This window comes from Lissotriton vulgaris, chromosome 2_2, assembly GCF_964263255.1.
Source record: "Lissotriton vulgaris chromosome 2_2, aLisVul1.2, whole genome shotgun sequence".
In the NCBI taxonomy this organism is placed as follows: domain Eukaryota; kingdom Metazoa; phylum Chordata; class Amphibia; order Caudata; family Salamandridae; genus Lissotriton; species Lissotriton vulgaris.
The window spans coordinates 204,084,723-204,103,156 of record NC_141688.1 but is presented as its reverse complement, the minus strand read 5'-3'; the positions used below and the strand labels follow the sequence as shown (position 1 = coordinate 204,103,156).

The 18,434-nt window shown below is 45.5% G+C and overlaps 1 protein-coding gene across 2 annotated transcripts in view; it reads right to left on the bottom strand.

Annotated features, from left to right (window-relative positions):
• Nucleotides 1-18,434, bottom strand: part of PAMR1 (peptidase domain containing associated with muscle regeneration 1) — a 306,588-nt gene that overhangs the window by 179,182 nt on the left and 108,972 nt on the right. For both annotated transcript variants that reach the window (XM_086959541.1, XM_086959540.1), the window contains exons 4-6: nt 18,255-18,369; nt 15,698-15,915; nt 12,787-12,894 (exon numbers count right to left, since the gene is read on the bottom strand). In XM_086959541.1, the coding sequence (XP_086815667.1) occupies nt 12,787-12,894; nt 15,698-15,915; nt 18,255-18,369 (441 nt within the window). The remainder of the gene's footprint in view (nt 1-12,786; nt 12,895-15,697; nt 15,916-18,254; nt 18,370-18,434) is intronic.

Below are 18,434 nucleotides of genomic sequence, written 5' to 3'. Positions count from 1 at the left end.
ATCTTGTCCCTTCACACTCTTGTGTTCTGAGCCAGGCCCAGCACTCATCTTGTCCCTACACACTCTTGTGTCCTTCACACTCTTGTGTTCTGGGCCAGGCCCAGCACTCATCTTGTCCTTCACACTCTTGTGTTCTGAGCCAGGCCCAGCACTCATCTTGTCCCTTCACACTCTTGTGTACTGCATACTCTTGTGTTCTGAGCCAGGCCCAGCACTCATCTTGTCCCTTCACACTTTTGTGTTCTGAGGCAGGCCCAGCCCTCATCTTGTCCTACACACTCTTGTGTTCTGAGCCAGGTCCAGCACTCATCTTGTCCCTACACACTCTTGTTTTCTGAGCCAGGCCCAGCACTCATATTGTCCCTTTACACTGTTATGTTCTTTACACTCTTGTGTTCTGAGCCAGGCTCAGCACTCATCTTGTCCCTTCACACTCTTGTGTTCTGGGCCTGTTCTAGCACTCCTTTTATCCCTTCACACTCTTGTGTTCTGAGCCAGGCCCAGCACTCAACTTGTCCCTTCACACTCTTGTGTTCTGGGCCTGTTCTAGCACTCATCTTATCCCTTCACACTCTTGTGTTCTGAGCCGGGCCCAGCACTCATCTTGTCCCTTCACACTCTTGTGTTCTGAGCGAGGCCCAGCACTCATCTTGTCCAGTCACACTCTTGTGTTCTGCACACTCATGTGTTCTGAGCCAGGCCCAGTCCTCATCTTGTCCCTTCACACTCTTGTGTTCTTCACAATCTTCTGTTCTGAGCCAGGGCCAGCACTCATCTTGTCCCTTCACACTCTTGTGTTCTGAGCCAGGCCTAGCACTCAAATTGTCCCTTCATAGTCTTGTATTCTGAGCCGGGCCCAGCACTCATATTGTCCCTTCACACTCTTGTGTTCTGAGCCATGCCCAGCACTCATCTTGTCCCTTTACACTCTTGTGTTCTGAGCCGGGCCCAGCACTCATCTTGTCCCTTCACACTCTTGTGTTCTGAGCGAGGCCCAGCACTCATCTTGTCCCGTCACACTCTTGTGTTCTGCACACTCTTGTGTTCTGAGCCAGACCGAGCACTCATCTTGTCCCTTCACACTCTTGTGTTCTTCACAATCTTCTGTTCTGAGCCAGGGCCAGCACTCATCTTGTCCCTTCATACTCTTGTGTCCTACACACTCTTGTGTTCTGAGCCAGACCGAGCACTCATCTTGTCCCTTCACACTCTTGTGTTCTGAGCCATTCTCAGCACTCATCTTGTCCCTTCACACTCTTGTGTTCTGAGCCAGGCGCAGCACTCATCTTGTTCTTCACACGCTTGTGTCCTACACACTCTTGTGTTCTGAGCCAGGCCCAGCAATCATCTTGTCCCTACACACTCTTGTGCCAAGCCCAGCACTCATCGTGTCCCTTCACACGCTTGTGTTCTTCACACTCTTGTGTTCTGAGCCAGGCCCAGCACTCATATTGTCCCTTCACACTCTTATGTTCTGAGCCAGGCCCAGCACTCATCTTGTGTCCTTCACACTCTTGTGTTCTGAGCCAGGCTCAGCACTCATCTTGTCCCTACACACTCTTGTGTCCTTCACACTCTTGTGTTCTGGGCCAGGCCCAGCACTCATCTTGTCCCTTCACACTCTTGTGTTCTTCACACTCTTGTGTTCTGAGCCAGGCCCAGCACTCATATTGTCCCTTCACACTCTTGTGTTCTGAGCCGGGACCAGCACTCATCTTGTCCCTCCACACTCTTGTGTTCTGAGCCAAGCCCAGCACTCATCATGTCCCTTCATACTCTTGTGTTCTGAGCCAGGCCCAGCACTCATCTTGTCCTTCACACTCTTGTGTTCTGAGCCAGGCCCAGTACTCATCTTTTTCCTTCACACTCTTGTGTTCTGAGCCAGGCCCAGCTCTCATCTTGTCCCTTCAGACTCTTGTGTTCTGAGCCAGGCCCAGCTCTCATCTTGTCTCTTCACACTCTTGTGTCCTGCAAACTCTTGTGTTCTGAGCCAAGCCCAGCACTCATCTTGTCCCTACACACTCTTGTGTTCTTCACACTCTTGTGTTCTGAGCCAGGCCCAGCACTCATCTTGTCCCTTCACACTCTTGTGTTCTGAGCCATTCTCAGCACTCATCTTGTCCCTTCACACTCTTGTGTTCTGAGCCAGGCGCAGCACTCATCTTGTTCTTCACACGCTTGTGTCCTACACAATCTTCTGTTCTGAGCCAGGGCCAGCACTCATCTTGTCCCTTCATACTCTTGTGTCCTACACACTCTTGTGTTCTGAGCCAGACCGAGCACTCATCTTGTCCCTTCACACTCTTGTGTTCTGAGCCATTCTCAGCACTCATCTTGTCCCTTCACACTCTTGTGTTCTGAGCCAGGCGCAGCACTCATCTTGTTCTTCACACGCTTGTGTCCTACACACTCTTGTGTTCTGAGCCAGGCCCAGCACTCATCTTGTCCCTACACACTCTTGTGCCAAGCCCAGCACTCATCGTGTCCCTTCACACGCTTGTGTTCTTCACACTCTTGTGTTCTGAGCCAGGCCCAGCACTCATATTGTCCCTTCACACTCTTATGTTCTGAGCCAGGCCCAGCACTCATCTTGTGTCCTTCACACTCTTGTGTTCTGAGCCAGGCTCAGCACTCATCTTGTCCCTACACACTCTTGTGTCCTTCACACTCTTGTGTTCTGGGCCAGGCCCAGCACTCATCTTGTCCCTTCACACTCTTGTGTTCTTCACACTCTTGTGTTCTGAGCCAGGCCCAGCACTCATATTGTCCCTTCACACTCTTGTGTTCTGAGCCGGGACCAGCACTCATCTTGTCCCTCCACACTCTTGTGTTCTGAGCCAAGCCCAGCACTCATCATGTCCCTTCATACTCTTGTGTTCTGAGCCAGGCCCAGCATTCATCTTGTCCTTCACACTCTTGTGTTCTGAGCCAGGCCCAGTACTCATCTTTTCCCTTCACACTCTTGTGTTCTGAGCCAGGCCCAGCTCTCATCTTGTCCCTTCAGACTCTTGTGTTCTGAGCCAGGCCCAGCTCTAATCTTGTCTCTTCACACTCTTGTGTCCTGCAAACTCTTGTGTTCTGAGCCAAGCCCAGCACTCATCTTGTCCCTACACACTCTTCTGTTCTTCACACTCTTGTGTTCTGAGCCAGGCCCTGCACTCTTTTTGTCCATTCACACTCTTGGTTCCTTCACACTCTTGTGTCCTTCACACTCTTGTGTTCTGAGCCAGGCTCAGCACTCATCTTGTCCCTACACACTCTTGTGTCCTTCACACTCTTGTGTTCTGGGCCAGGCCCAGCACTCATCTTGTACCTTCACACTCTTGTGTTCTTCACACTCTTGTGTTCTGAGCCAGGCCCAGCACTCATATTGTCCCTTCACACTCTTGTGTTCTGAGCCGGGACCAGCACTCATCTTGTCCCTCCACACTCTTGTGTTCTGAGCCAAGCCCAGCACTCATCATGTCCCTTCATACTCTTGTGTTCTGAGCCAGGCCCAGCACTCATCTTGTCCTTCACACTCTTGTGTTCTGAGCCAGGCCCAGTACTCATCTTTTCCCTTCACACTCTTGTGTTCTGAGCCAGGCCCAGCTCTCATCTTGTCCCTTCAGACTCTTGTGTTCTGAGCCAGGCCCAGCTCTCATCTTGTCTCTTCACACTCTTGTGTCCTGCAAACTCTTGTGTTCTGAGCCAAGCCCAGCACTCATCTTGTCCCTACACACTCTTGTGTTCTTCACACTCTTGTGTTCTGAGCCAGGCCCTGCACTCTTTTTGTCCATTCACACTCTTGGTTCCTTCACACTCTTGTGTCCTTCACACTCTTGTGTTCTGAGCCAGGCCCAGCACTCATCTTGTCCCTTCACACTCTTGTGTTTTGAGCCAGGCCCAGCACTCAACTTGTCCCTTCACACTCTTGTGTTCTGAGCCAAACCCAGCACTCATCTTGTCCTTCACACTCTTGTGTTCTGAGCCAGGCGCAGCACTTATCTTGTCCCTTCACACTCTTGTGTTCTGAGCCAGGTCCAGCACTCATCTTGTCCCTTCACACTCTCGTGTCCTTCACACTCTTATGTTCTGAGACAGGCCTAGCACTCATCTTGTCCCTTCACACTCTTGTGTTCTGAGCCAGGCCCAGCCCTCTTCTTGTCCTTCAAACTCTTGTATTCTGAGCCTGGCTCAGCACTCATCTTGTCCTTCACACTCTTGTGTTCTGAGCCAGGCCCAGCACTCATCTCGTCCCTTCACACTCTTGTGTCCTGCACACTCTTATGTTCTGAGCCAGGCCCAGCACTCATCTTGTCCCTTCACACTCTTTTGTTCTGAGCCAGACCCAGCCCTTGTCTTGTCCTTCACACTCTTGTGTTCTGAGCTAGGCCCAGCTCTCATCTTGTCCCTTCGCACGCCTGTGTTCTGAGCACTCTTGTGTTCTGAGCCAGGCCCAGCACTCATATTGTCCCTTCACACTCTTGTGTTCTGAGCCGGGCCCAGCACTCATCTTGTCCCTTCACACTCTTGTGTTCTAAGCCAAGCCCAGCACTTATCTGGTCCCTTCACACTCATGTGTTCTGAGCCAGGCCCAGCACTCATCTTGTTCTTTACACTCTTGTGTTCTGAGCCAGGCCCAGCTATCATCTTGTCCCTTCACACTCTTGTGTTCTGAGCCAGGCCCGGCACTCATCTTGTCTCTTCACACTCTTGTGTCCTGCACACTCTTGTGTTCTGAGCCAGGCCCAGCACTCATCTTGTCCCTTCACACTCTTGTGCTCTGTGCCAAGCCCAGCACTCATCTTGTCCCTTCACACACTTGTGTTCTGCACACTCTTGTGTCCTTCACACTCTTGTGTTCTGAGTCAGGCCCAGCACTCATATTGTCCATTCACACTCTTGTGTCCTTCACACTCTTGTGTCCTTCACACTCTTGTGTTCTAAGCCGGGCCCAGCACTCATCTTGTCCCTTCACACTCTTGTGTTTTGAGCTAGGCCCAGCACTCAACTTGTCCATTCACACTCTTGTGTTCCAAGCCAGGCCCAGCTCTCATCTTGTCCCTTCACACTTTTGTGTCCTTCACACTCTTGTGTTCTGAGCCAGGCCCAGCACTCATCTTGTCCCTTCACACTCTTGTGTCCTGAGCCAGGCCCAGCCCTCGTCTTGTCCTTCACACTCTTGTCTTCTGTGCCAGGCCCAGCACTCATCTTGTCCCTACACACTCTTGTGTTCTGAGCTACGCCCAGCACTCATATTGTCCCTTCACACTCTTGTGTTCTGGGCCAGGCCCAGCACTCATCTTGTCCCTTCACACTCTTGTGTTCTGGGCCTGCTCCAGCTCTCATCTTATCCCTTCACACTCTTGTGTTCTGAGCCAGGCCCAGCCCTCATCTTGTGTCCTTCACACTCTTGTGTTCTGAGCCAGGCCCAGCACTCATCTTGTCCCTACACACTCTTGTGTCCTTCACACTCTTGTGTTCTGAGCCAGGCCCAGCATTCATCTTGTCCCTTCACACTCTTGTGTCCTGAGCCAGGCCCAGCCCTCGTCTTGTCCTTCACACTCTTGTCTTCTGTGCCAGGCTCAGCACTCATCTTGTCCCTACACACTTTTTTGTTCTGAGGTAGGCCCAGCACTCATATTGTCCCTTCACACTCTTGTGTTCTGGGCCAGGCCCAGCACTCATCTTGTCCCTTCACACTCTTGTGTTCTGGGCCTGCTCCAGCTCTCATCTTATCCCTTCACACTCTTGTGTTCTGAGCCAGGCCCAGCACTCATCTTGTGTCCTTCACACTCTTGTGTTCTGAGCCGGGGGTACCACTCATCTTGTCCCGTCACACTCTTGTGTTCTGAGCCAGGCCCAGTCCTCATCTTGTCCCTTCACACTCTTGTGTTCTTCACAATCTTGTGTTCTGAGCCAGGGCCAGCACTCATCTTGTCCCTTCACACTCTTGTGTCCTACACACTCTTGTGTTCTGAGCCAGGCCCAGCACTCATCTTGTCCCTTCACACTCTTGTGTTCTGAGCCAGGCCCGGCACTCATCTTGTCTCTTCACACTCTTGTGTCCTGCACACTCTTGTGTTCTGAGCCAGGCCCAGCACTCATCTTGTCCCTTCACACTCTTGTGCTCTGTGCCAAGCCCAGCACTCATCTTGTCCCTTCACACACTTGTGTTCTGCACACTCTTGTGTCCTTCACACTCTTGTGTTCTGAGTCAGGCCCAGCACTCATATTGTCCAATCACACTCTTGTGTCCTTCACACTCTTGTGTCCTTCACACTCTTGTGTTCTAAGCTGGGCCCAGCACTCATCCTGTCCCTTCACACTCTTGTGTCCTTCACACTCTTGTGTGCTGAGCCAGGCCCAGCACTCATCTTGTCCCTTCACACTCTTGTGTTCCAAGCCAGGCCCAGCACTCATCTTGTCCCTTCACACTTTTGTGTCCTTCACATTCTTGTGTTCTGAGCCAGGCCCAGCACTCATCTTGTCCCTTCACACTCTTGTGTCCTGAGCCAGGCCCAGCCCTCGTCTTGTCCTTCACACTCTTGTCTTCTGTGCCAGGCCCAGCACTCATCTTGTCCCTACACACTCTTGTGTTCTGAGCTAGGCCCAGCACTCATATTGTCCCTTCACACTCTTGTGTTCTGGGCCAGGCCCAGCACTCATCTTGTCCCTTCACACTCTTGTGTTCTGGGCCTGCTCCAGCTCTCATCTTATCCCTTCACACTCTTGTGTTCTGAGCCAGGCCCAGCACTCATCTTGTGTCCTTCACACTCTTGTGTTCTGAGCCAGGCCCAGCACTCATCTTGTCCCTACACACTCTTGTGTCCTTCACACTCTTGTGTTCTGAGCCAGGCCCCGCACTCATCTTGTCCCTTCACACTCTTGTGTTCTGAGCCAGGCCCAGCACTCATCTTGTCCCTTCACACTCTTCTTTTCTGAGCCAAGCCCAGCACTCATCTTGTCCCTTCACACTCTGGTGTTCTGAGCAAGGCCCAGCACTCATCTTGTCCCTTCACACTCTGGTGTTCTGAGCAAGGCCCAGCACTCATCTTGTCCCTTCACACTCTTGTGTTCTGAGCAAGGCCCAGCACTCATCTTGTTCTTCACACTCTTGTGTCCTTCAAACTCTTGTGTGCTGAGCCAGGCCCAGCACTCATCTTGTCCCTTCACACTCTTGTGTCCTTCACACTCTTGTGTCCTTCACACTCTTGTGTTCTAAGCCGGGCCCAGCACTCATCTTGTCCCTTCACACTCTTGTGTCCTTCACACTCTTGTGTGCTGAGCCAGGCCCAGCACTCATCTTGTCCCTTCACACTCTTGTGTTTTGAGCTAGGCCCAGCACTCAACTTGTCCCTTCACACTCTTGTGTTCCAAGCCAGGCCAAGCCCTCATCTTGTCCTTCACACTCTTGTGTTCTGAGCCAGGCCCAGCACTCATCTTGTCCCTTCACACTTTTGTGTCCTTCACACTCTTGTGTTCTGAGCCAGGCCCAGCACTCATCTTGTCCCTTCACACTCTGGTGTTCTGAGCAAGGCCCAGCACTCATCTTGTCCCTTCACACTATTGTGTTCTGAGCCAGGCCTAGTCCTCATCTTGTCCCTTCACACTCTTGTGTTCTTCACAATCTTGTGTTCTAAGCCAGTGCCAGCACTCATCTTGTCCCTTCACACTCTTCTGTTCTGAGCCAAGCCCAGCACTCATCTTGTTCCTTCACACTCTGGTGTTCTGAGCAAGGCCCAGCACTCATCTTGTCCCTTCACACTCTGGTGTTCTGAGCGAGGCCCGGTACTCATCTTGTCCCTTCACACTCTTGTATTCTGAGCCAGGCCCTGCTCTCATCCGTCCCTACATACTTTTGTGTCCTTCACACTCTTGTGCCCTGAGCCAGGCCCAGGACTCATTTCGTCCCTGCACACTCTTGTGTTCTAAGCCAAGCCTAGCACTCATCTTGTCCCTTCACACGCTTGTGTTCTTCACACTCTTGTGTTCTGAGCCAGGCCCAGCAGCCATCTTGTCAATTCACACTCTAGTGTTCTGAGCCAAGCCCAGCACTCATCTTGTCCCTTCACACGCTTGTGTTCTTCACACTCTTGTGTTCTGAGCCAGGCCCAGCAGCCATCTTGTCAATTCACACTCTAGTGTTCTGGGCCAAGCCCAGCACTCATCTTGTCCCTTCACACGATTGTGTTCTTCACACTCTTGTGTTCTGAGCCAGGCCCAGCAGCCATCTTGTCAATTCACACTCTAGTGTTCTGAGCCAGGCCCAGCACTCATCTTGTTCTTCACACTCTTGTGTTCCGAGCCGGGCCCAGCACTCATCTTGTTCTTCACACTCTTGTGTTCTGAGCCAGGGCAACCACTCATTCCAGAGGAATGCTTGTAGATTTCGAAATCTCAAGTGTGTGAACAGAGCCCTCAACAAACACAAATTAAGATTAATATGAACTGAGCAAAACTAATTTCCGCTGTTAAACTGAAGAATGCTAGTTACTGATAAACAAGGGTCTTCCGTAACACGCTTGCCTCACAGCCTTGGCAGGACACACACACTTTCGTAACGGGTTTCACGTGTGCTCCAAATTGTAATGTTCTTGATCTGGGCCCAAAGTCTTGTGACATAATTTCTTTGTCTCTGTGGCATGCGGTTCTAACGTTCTAATGTGTGCTCATTTCACATGTGTCTTTCTGGCAGCGCTGCCTCCATGTGGCACTACAGTTTGGTGGGAGTCTTACCCAAAGATGATATTCGACTCATGTTTGAGGACACCAGGGGCAGATTGCCACTCATGAGTTCAAGTATTGCCCTATTGTTAAAAGAGGGATTTCCTTTATTGGCAAAACGTAATTTTTTGGGGTCGCTAAAAAACCTTGCACCTTGTGTTCTAGTATGGTTTCGTCATTGCCCACCTTTTTTTGGGGGGGGGTGAGTTTCATATAGTGCATACTAGACCCAGAGGTATCAGAGCACTTTACATGAGCACCAGTAAAGTTACAGATGAACCATTACTTTTTGTTAGTCGCTGGGTGGTTAAGTAATTTGCCCAGAATCACAGAATGTTGAGCATCCCTGCCGAGACTCGAACACGGTTCTCTAACACCAAGGTTGACCACCCTAGCCGTTAGGCTGAATTCTTTCCCCCTTAAACCACAAGCTAGATTTTGAGCCATGCGGCTAACTCCACTTACATTCATCCTCTTTTGGCAGAGCCCACATTTTCAGACAAGTGTTCTTGCTGCACTGTCCTATGCCAATGTAAAAGGGCAGGACTGTACTGTAGTTATGAAAGATGGTGCATTCCTGTCCTTTTCCCTGCGCTGGACCCCAATTTGCTGCTTAGTGCCAACGTAGGCCCATGGTGCAAGGGAGCCTCCGTTGAAGGCAGGATAGTTTTTGTGCAGGAAGAGGCACCTTCCTGCACAAAGACAATCCAGAAAGGCGTTTTCCTCTTTTTATGTGCGCTACAGAATACAGCACGCAGGGAAAAGGAAAAATGAGGAGAAATAAAAACATTTCTCCTCATTTCTCCAGCTCTGGGGAGGTGTAAGGTTTTGGCACTGCCCCAGGCTTGCGTGATTAAGTAAGTCTTAGACATCGTCAACATTCATGCTTCCAACCAAGCCCTTGCTACCATTCCTCGCATCAATAAAACCACCATGGGAGGCGGATCCTTCTCCTACCTCGCAGCTAAAACCTGGAACTCACTCCCCACTCACCTACGCCTCACTCAGAACCACCTAACATTCAGAAAGCAACTTAAAACCTGGATATTCGACAAGTAATTCCCATCCCTTCCTCAAGCGCCTTGAGACCCTCTGGGTATGTAGCGCGCTATATAAATTTCTGACTTGACTTGACTTGACTCCTTGACGCAGAGTAAGGCAGGGTAGTGGCTTGCGCTGCTTTGCCTTACTGCATATCTATGAGGCCGTGCAGAGGCATGCAGGGCCGCGCTGCATCACCTTATAGATATGACTGAGAGGCGCAGCGCCAAGAACAGTGACCCTCTAGTGGCCTAAATTGAGCTCCGCTCGAGTTCCCCTGACCATGATATGGTTTTAATCAATAAATAATGCATCATCGCTCTATAAAACCAGCATATCATTCGTGTCATTGTAGTCTAGTTATGATATCAGTACGCGCTAATAATAAAAATGCAGCACTTGCTAACAGTAGTATCAAATTACAGTTGAGTTGTGATGTCACAATCCCTTTTGTCAGCGTTACCAGTTGTCACAGCAACAGTTAAACAGGTGACTCTACAGGATTATTTTTGCGGAGAATCCCCTGCTTTAACTGTTTCTATTTACTGCTGAGAGGAAACATATGTGTGTTTGTTTACTTAGGGAGCAACTGGAGTTCAAAGCAAAAGGCTGGAATGTTTCTAAAGCTCGTACTTGGCTTCGCAAAGAAGATATTTCACAAGAGATGTGTCAGCATTTGTTAACTGCTGTCCAATTACTGTTATTGAAACTAAATTAGTTGGTATTGCAGTGCAGGGGTGTGCAGACATACAGGGAGTTGAGGACATGCCTGGTGTCCCTGGTAGGCATGGGGTTATCCCCAGAGTGGAGTAGATTAGATCTGGGTCAGCGAAAGAGTGTCTTATGCCATCCAGCACAGACAAGGAAGTTTCTTCTGATAAGTGTGTTTGCACCAGGACAGCAGGGAAGTGTCAGTGGCAAGTATGTTCAGGCTGGAGATAGGCCTCTCTGCCTCCCAGGGGTTGAAAGATCTCTGAGACACCATACAAGGGAGATACATGGAAACACGTAACAAAAACACTATAATAACTGCTCCAAAATCAAGAAACCATAACCACTATTTTGTACTAAAGTTAACCATATTAATAACCCATAATTGAGAATCGATAATGCTGAAAATATGGAATTGCTCCTAACCCTCTCCCTAATCTTAATACTGTCCCTTACCTATTTCTTATCCTTACTTACCCCCTTAACCCTTACTCTTATCTATTTCCCTAACATAGGCATTTAACCAACGCCGCCCCTTACTCTTTCACTAACCTCACTTCTAAAATCATCACCCTATGTGATCCTTGTCAAGTCCCCAATATCATCCCCAGCACCATTTGAATTAGGAATACATTTCTTAAAATGTTCGCTTTATAGTGCCTTAGTGAGTACAGTAATCTTTATATGCACTGTACCCATGTCATTAGGCAGAAAATAACAAAGCACAGTCAGATTAAAAATAAAGTAACAAAGTGCAAAGAAATAAAATAAAAAATCCGTATCCTTGTGGTGACCATCTTTTTGCAAAGATTGCCACAGAAAATATACAGAATTAACTGCGCAAAACTTTACAGAAAACCAGTGCAAGACATCACAGAGAGTAAAACTGATGCCAAAATACCACAACTGATTTCTCCTAATGTTTGCGGCATATCAATTAAAAATCGTTCTAAATATCTCACTGCATTAGCCCAGATTCTATACAAGCAATTTATAAAGAACACAATAGTTGTAGTAGGAGATCTCTGAAGAAGGTCTTGTGGTTACTGTCAGAGACGGGGGGGGGGGGGGGGGGGAGGGGGGGAACCTGGTAGTGTCAGAGGCAAATTTTAGGAAAATAACAGTAAACTTCAAAGAAAGACATCTGAATTAGGTAGGTTGCTGGAATAAAGTCACAAAATGGCTGAATATTGGAGTGATATAATCAGATCCCTACGTATTTCAAATGTTTGCTGACTCACCACACCAGAATGTCATGCTGTGTGCACGGCTGCTGCACAGACCTGCACACATGAACTTGCCATGTGTGCACCTTCTGCAAATAGGCTTCATAGATTCACATGGAGATGCATTTAATAGTACCAATGGGATGCACTAATGACCTAACTAAAAAATAAGAATGTTGACTCTGTTGTGCATCACAAAATAGTACAGAATGCTGCATGACTGATAAGAGAGGAATCAGCATAAGAAATTTGGGGTACCGCTTGTTAAATTTACCAAAGAGCATGTAAAACCAAAATAGAAATGGAATCACAGTTAACCACCCACAATAGTAGAGTGCCATAAAAATGAACATGATAGAAAATGGGACAAAGAGAATAAAAATCCAAATTACTTAATTTACAACTTCAATTTAAAATTCATCCAAAATTAAAAAAATATTCACTTTGTTTATAATGGCATAGATGCGCACATGGTTGCATTAAATATTACCCAGAGTGTCTACTCAGGACCTAACCTGAAGCACGAGATTGCTAGATGTGCTCTCCTATCGCCTTCTGGCAGTGACAAATCGCTGCGCCACCTAGCGGGCCAACCTGGAACTCTTAGGCTACGACCACATCCATTCTGGGGGTCGACTGGTGGTCTTAATACAGGCGCCCAACATCATTCCACCTAAAAGGCGCAGCCTTACAGTTCTCACTGGCCAATTTATGTTCATTTTTAAAGTATTTTGCAAGGTCAGCTTCAAAGTTGATTAATTCTACAGATGATTGAATATTACTCAAATAGCCTGGAAGAAAAGCCCCTTTCCCCCTGCTAAGAGTTTAGAAGTATCTAGCAGCACCTGCTTAGTGGAATATACTAGTCTAACAGAGTAACGTACTAAAGCTGCAAAAAACGTCCCTATGAGTGCACAAGTGACAAATTGCAGTGGCATGTTGTCCACCTGAGACCATGCTGTCCACATATTGCAATAGAGGACCAATTGCAGAAACATGGCCACAATCCCTTCCACAGAGTTCGGTAACGCCCAGCCCACAAGACACAAATATTCAGATACTACAGGGATGAATGGGGACATGAAGGATTCATACTCACAGTTTTCGCAGTTTCTCCCCGTGTATCCCGCGAGGCAGGCACAAGTGTAGGCGCTCGCCTTGTCCGGTATGCATGTTCCGTCATGAAGGCACGGTGACGATGAGCATGCTGTAACAGAACAGAATACGGCTTCATTCCCACAGCGTAACCTCTACTACAGCCTCTCCCTGGCATTGCTTCCTCTTTTTGTAAGGGTGAACCACATTATCTGTTTCCCACTTTCCTACAGTACGTTTGTAATGAGTTGTTAGTTTGAAAATAATAACTTTCATGAAGTACTGGGACTTCTGCTTCAAACTGATCAATAATATTACTGCAAGTAGTATCCACACAGTTTATCTGCACTAGTTAATTTCAATAAAGCAACCAACCAGACTCTGGTACCAGTAAGGTCTGGCTCTGAAAAATGACCCTGATGCACCCAACTCTCAGCAATTTCTTGAAATAAATATAATTCACATGATTGATCTAGACTGAGAAGTGTTATAGTCTCACCACGAGCTACTGGCTATAAGCAGTGTTGGTCAGACTACCCTCCTTTTGCACTGTTTGAGCGGTAGAGGGAGGTATCCACTCTACTGGAGGTCCACGCGTGTTCTAACTGGTATTTCCATACTCCTGTTGATACTGCACAACCTCCACACGATGTTTGTGCCTACAGGTGTTTGCACTCTCCTGCTGATTTTGCACCAGGAGTGATTTTTGCATTTTAATTTGACTGTTTCCTAATTTAATTTTGCTTCTAAGTGGGCTACCGCAATGGTGCTTACTTTGTTCCAAGGTGATTTTGCACTTGGTTGCAATTGTGCTTCTACAGGTGCATCATCTCCCTGCTTAGGTTGTACGTCACTGTCATGTCAGTGGAATGTGCTGTCAGCGGATGCACACCTGTTACACCTAGTGTGACACACGTCCATTGTGCTGAATGATTTTACCCCAATGTGCTACTGCGCTCCTACTGACTTTGATGCAAGTGTGACTTTGAGGCTAAATATATTTGTGGAACCCCTAGGAATATTTGATCCTAAACGTGTTCTTGCACCAAACACATCTCCACAGAGCTGCTTTTGCGCACTAAGGCTGATTTTACACCTAATTATTTGTTAAACCACACCCAGCAATGTTGATATGTCTATTATAATTATTTACAAATATCAAAAGAAAAGGGAGGTCTCCTAGATTATCCAATTTGGGACAAGGAGGACGGAGATAAAGAACTTACAAAGTCCCGGAATTCAGTTATTTGAAAGGACCTCTTGTATACACCCCTCGTAACTCAAGCAACTACCCACACTATAAAACAATATACAATATCAACATACAATAAAACATAGAATACAAACGACAGTGTTTATGTTAAAAAGTGTAGACAATTTATTACAAATCATTATTTCAAATATTTGATAACAGTATTATAAAATCATACATTAGAAAGATATCAAAATGTGCCGATATAAATAAAGAGCATTTTAAAATTACAAAGTTCAAAGTTGTCACAAAGTGCAAAGTTGTCGACGCAGCGTTTCGGTTTATTACGATATAACCTTTATCGGGACAAGATTCTATTAAAAAAAACATATAATTAGAAACAAGCATTTACTCTATAAAAACGGTTTCTCTCATATTTTAAGGCACAAGTCGTTACTGGCATTTTGTCTGTTAAGTTTTGCCAACACTGTGTTTTCTACATATGTTATACAGTACTATTTATCATTATTGTGGTTGAGTTCCAAGAGGTTATACTATTGGGCTCATTCAAAAGAGAGTGACTCTCTTTTGAATGAGCCCAATAGTATAACCTCTCTTATTTTTTTAATAGAATCTTGTCCTGATGAAGGTGATATCGTAATAAACCGAAACGCTGCGTCGACAACTTTGCACTTTGTGACAACTTTGTAATTTTAAAATGCTCTTTATGTATATCAGCATATTTTGATATCTTTTTAATGTATGATTTTATACTACTGTTATTAAATATTTGAAATAATGATTTGTAATAAATTGTCTAAACTTTTTAACATAAACACTGTCGTTTGTATTCTTTGTTTTATTGTATGTTGATATTGTATATTGTTTTATAGTGTGGGTAGTTGCTTGAGTTACGAGGGGTGTATACAAGAGGTCCTTTCAAATAACTGAATTCTGGAACTTTGTAAGTTCTTTATTATAATTATTTAACCATGCGATATATTAAAAATGATCAATTCATGTCTGTACTGCGGTTCACACAAATATCGGGACCTCAGAATTGGCACTGAGCCCACCTGGTGGTCCAGGATATCAATGCTCGGGATTCAAGTACATTTTTCTTTGGTTAACCTTTTCAACCAGGGAGTAACCCTATGAAATACCATCTAGGGCACTTAGTGGTCTTTCTGAAGTACAATATTTTGCATTCATAGCTGCTCTGGGGTGTCCGGTTGTCCCACTTTCCCCTCCTTATTGTCAGTTTCACTTTCCTACATTTCCTTGTATTCGCCATGTTGGCATACGGGGTAAGTGCCGAGGAGCCATAATGACAGTGGGTCTGATATAGATCTTGGTGGACGGATTACTCCAGTGATGGAGATACAGTCCACCAAAATATCAATTTCATATGATGCAATGGGATTTATATTTCGGCAGACGGGACATTCATCACTGTTGTCTGACAGGCTCTAAGACATGTCCAGTGTCTAGTAACTATACTTCAGTGATGCAAAGAACAATTGACTTTCACTTTTTTACATAACAAAGGCCATTTACAGTTAACGACCAGTTTAAAACTTTAATTAAGTTGTATTTTAATTCTGTAATTTTGGAAACTGTTGGAAATGATGTGCAATAAGTCAATAAGTGACGGTCAATAAGACAGCATCTTCATCCTGTATTATCTGATTGTAATTACAATATTAATGATTAAGAAACAAACCTGTGATTTCAGCAAAGCTTGCATAGAATCCATCAAAGTTCTTAGAGCCGTCAGACTTAAAAAGAACATGTAGTGAGTTACTGGTGCTCCTGATTGGAGGTGGGCGATCATTGCCACAGAATCGTTTAATAATCCTGGCATCTACATTGTCGCCATCACGGATCTCCAGGTAGTCATACTGGCACATATAATCAAACTCCACGCTCAGCATGGCAAATCTTGAATATAAAGATGATAATTTGAAAATATGGTTGCATTGCATAATCCATAGCAATTTGCTATTTTCATGTATTTTATAGAAGATGTAACAATAGCTCTTAAAACTACACCAGACATTATTAAAAGTTTAGACACTGTGGAATCGAAAATGAAACAACACATTAAACAGATGAATTTAAAAAACAGCCGCACACCATAAATAGTAGGGACATTCTAGAATTCAAATCCAGTGCCATCAAAAAGAGGGAAACTATGGATTTTAAAATCCAATGAGACATTCAATAGAACTTTTTGCATTCGACAGCTGAGGGAAAGTAAAGTTGAAGGACATTCTGTAATGCAAAACTCAACCAATCAACATCAAAGAAAGGGGGTTCTATGTTCCAAAATCACAACAGGCATCATTAAACCAGCGCTCTGGGCCCCAGTACCTTAAGGGTCAAAAGCACAGCCCAATATTATCAACGTTAACAAAACATGGAATCTAAGACCCAGCCAAATATGAAATAGACATTCTAGAATCCACAGTCCATTCTTTCTTCTTCATACAAAGGATTTCTAAGGAATACAAATGCATCCAGACACAACCAGTTGTTTTTAATTTTCATCGACATGCCAGAAGGCTACTATTGACGAACTGTCTAGTTCAGTTTAGGGGCCAATTATGATGCCGGTCTTAGCCATTCCTACGGCATCATAATCAGTAGTTTGATGCATTTCTGACCGACTCATTTGGATGGAATCGGTCGGAAATTAATCCAATCTGAATTTCGAATGGGTTCCGACGGCTCAGAGAGCCGGTCTGGCATTCGGAGAGCCTCCTGTAATCTCAAGGGAGGTGCTTTCTGCCCACGGTATTACAATATTGGATTCCAAAAGCCTTTCTGTACTGGCCTTTCCGACATAGAAACGTTGTCGGAAGCCGACTTTGGGGTCTCCCAGCAGAGTCCCAATGGTGGCCGCCCTGCTGATCTCTGCACCATGGCAAACACCTTGAGGTGCCTGCCACGGGATGCAGGGGTGTACTGCACCTCTTCTCTTTACAGTGAGAGCATACATTCCAGTCAGAATGTATGCTCCCATTGTAAAGTACAGGAGTGCGACCTTACAGTGTTTGATCGCATCCTAATTGCTGGGTTGGGATCGCCGACAGGAGGTTATCGGTGCCAGTACCAAATGGATGTTGGACGGACTCGGGTTCACCCAACATCAAAATTGAGCTGCTGGTTGTTAGTCATATTGCGTCAACATTTTGCATTCTCACCTGTTTAATTAAACATGTTATACCTGCCGCTCAGGCTGTTCAGTACATATATAAGACCTCTGGCACAGCTCCTAAAGTCAATCCGGTTGTCTAGTAGTGTGCTATGCAGGAGATACTCAACCAATATTGCACTTCTACCATATCCTTCTTCAGTTCTCACCCAATATTTCACAGACATTAAGTAATGGATGAATGCTAACTTGTTAAAGCTACATACTAGCATAACTAAGCTATATTTGATTCGCTGCCAGAAAAAATGTAGGAAAAATACTATCTGGCCTTTAGTACTTTAAGCATGTTCACAACCACAATGTAATGTGAAGATTCTAGAAGGATGTTACGATGAGGCATTTTCTTTTAATGCTTTGTCAGCAGAATAAGTCCTGAAAGTGTCTGTGTAAATCATTGCAGTGATACCAATTTTCCTGAGTATCCACAATTTCATAGATAAATACTTGTAATCCCGGGGCAAAATTTTCATACCATATTTCTAATTTCACCCAGTACCAGTAATAGTGGTGTACACTTACTACGTTGGAATTACCAATGGAGTTGTAATGAGGCCCAGATATTTTCTGTAATGTATATTTTATGCCAAACATTTTTTTTTTATTTTTAAATAATTTTGTGACAGGAATTTCTGAAAATGCTATTATTTTCACGTGATTGTGGCAATGTGAATAAATTTGCAAAGAAGACAAAATTGCAGAGTTTTACATGGAGCTTCTGAAGCTTGTTTACAGAGCTTCTGAAGCTTGCAAAAAACGTTCCCTCTGTGTACACCATTGCCAATAACATGGCAGCTGCATATCATATGTACCTCACATGAGCAGTATGATAAATGTATGCAAATGTCTTTTTCTATGGCTTAGGACACTCAGGTTGCACTTAATGCTACCAGGTGAGTGTAGGTGTAGATACATTTTAGAATATTCTAAAGAAAATTAATTGAAATAAAATATGTTTAAAAAAACACACACAGCAATGGGAGATAACAAAAAGCAGAAAAACAATGTAACAGATCAGAAACAGATTATATTTAAAATATTTAACATTGATTTGGGACTGGCCTACCTCAGCTCTATGATGTATCCAGGGGTTACTTGAATGCTCCACTCACAATGAGCATTGACCGGATAACCTTCCAACAAAATCTCCCCTTTTCCACCTTGTATGATTTCACCACACCCTAATGAAACAAAGTAAAAATAAAAGTCATTCTTCCTGGAAATATTTTCTGTGCGCTCATTCACT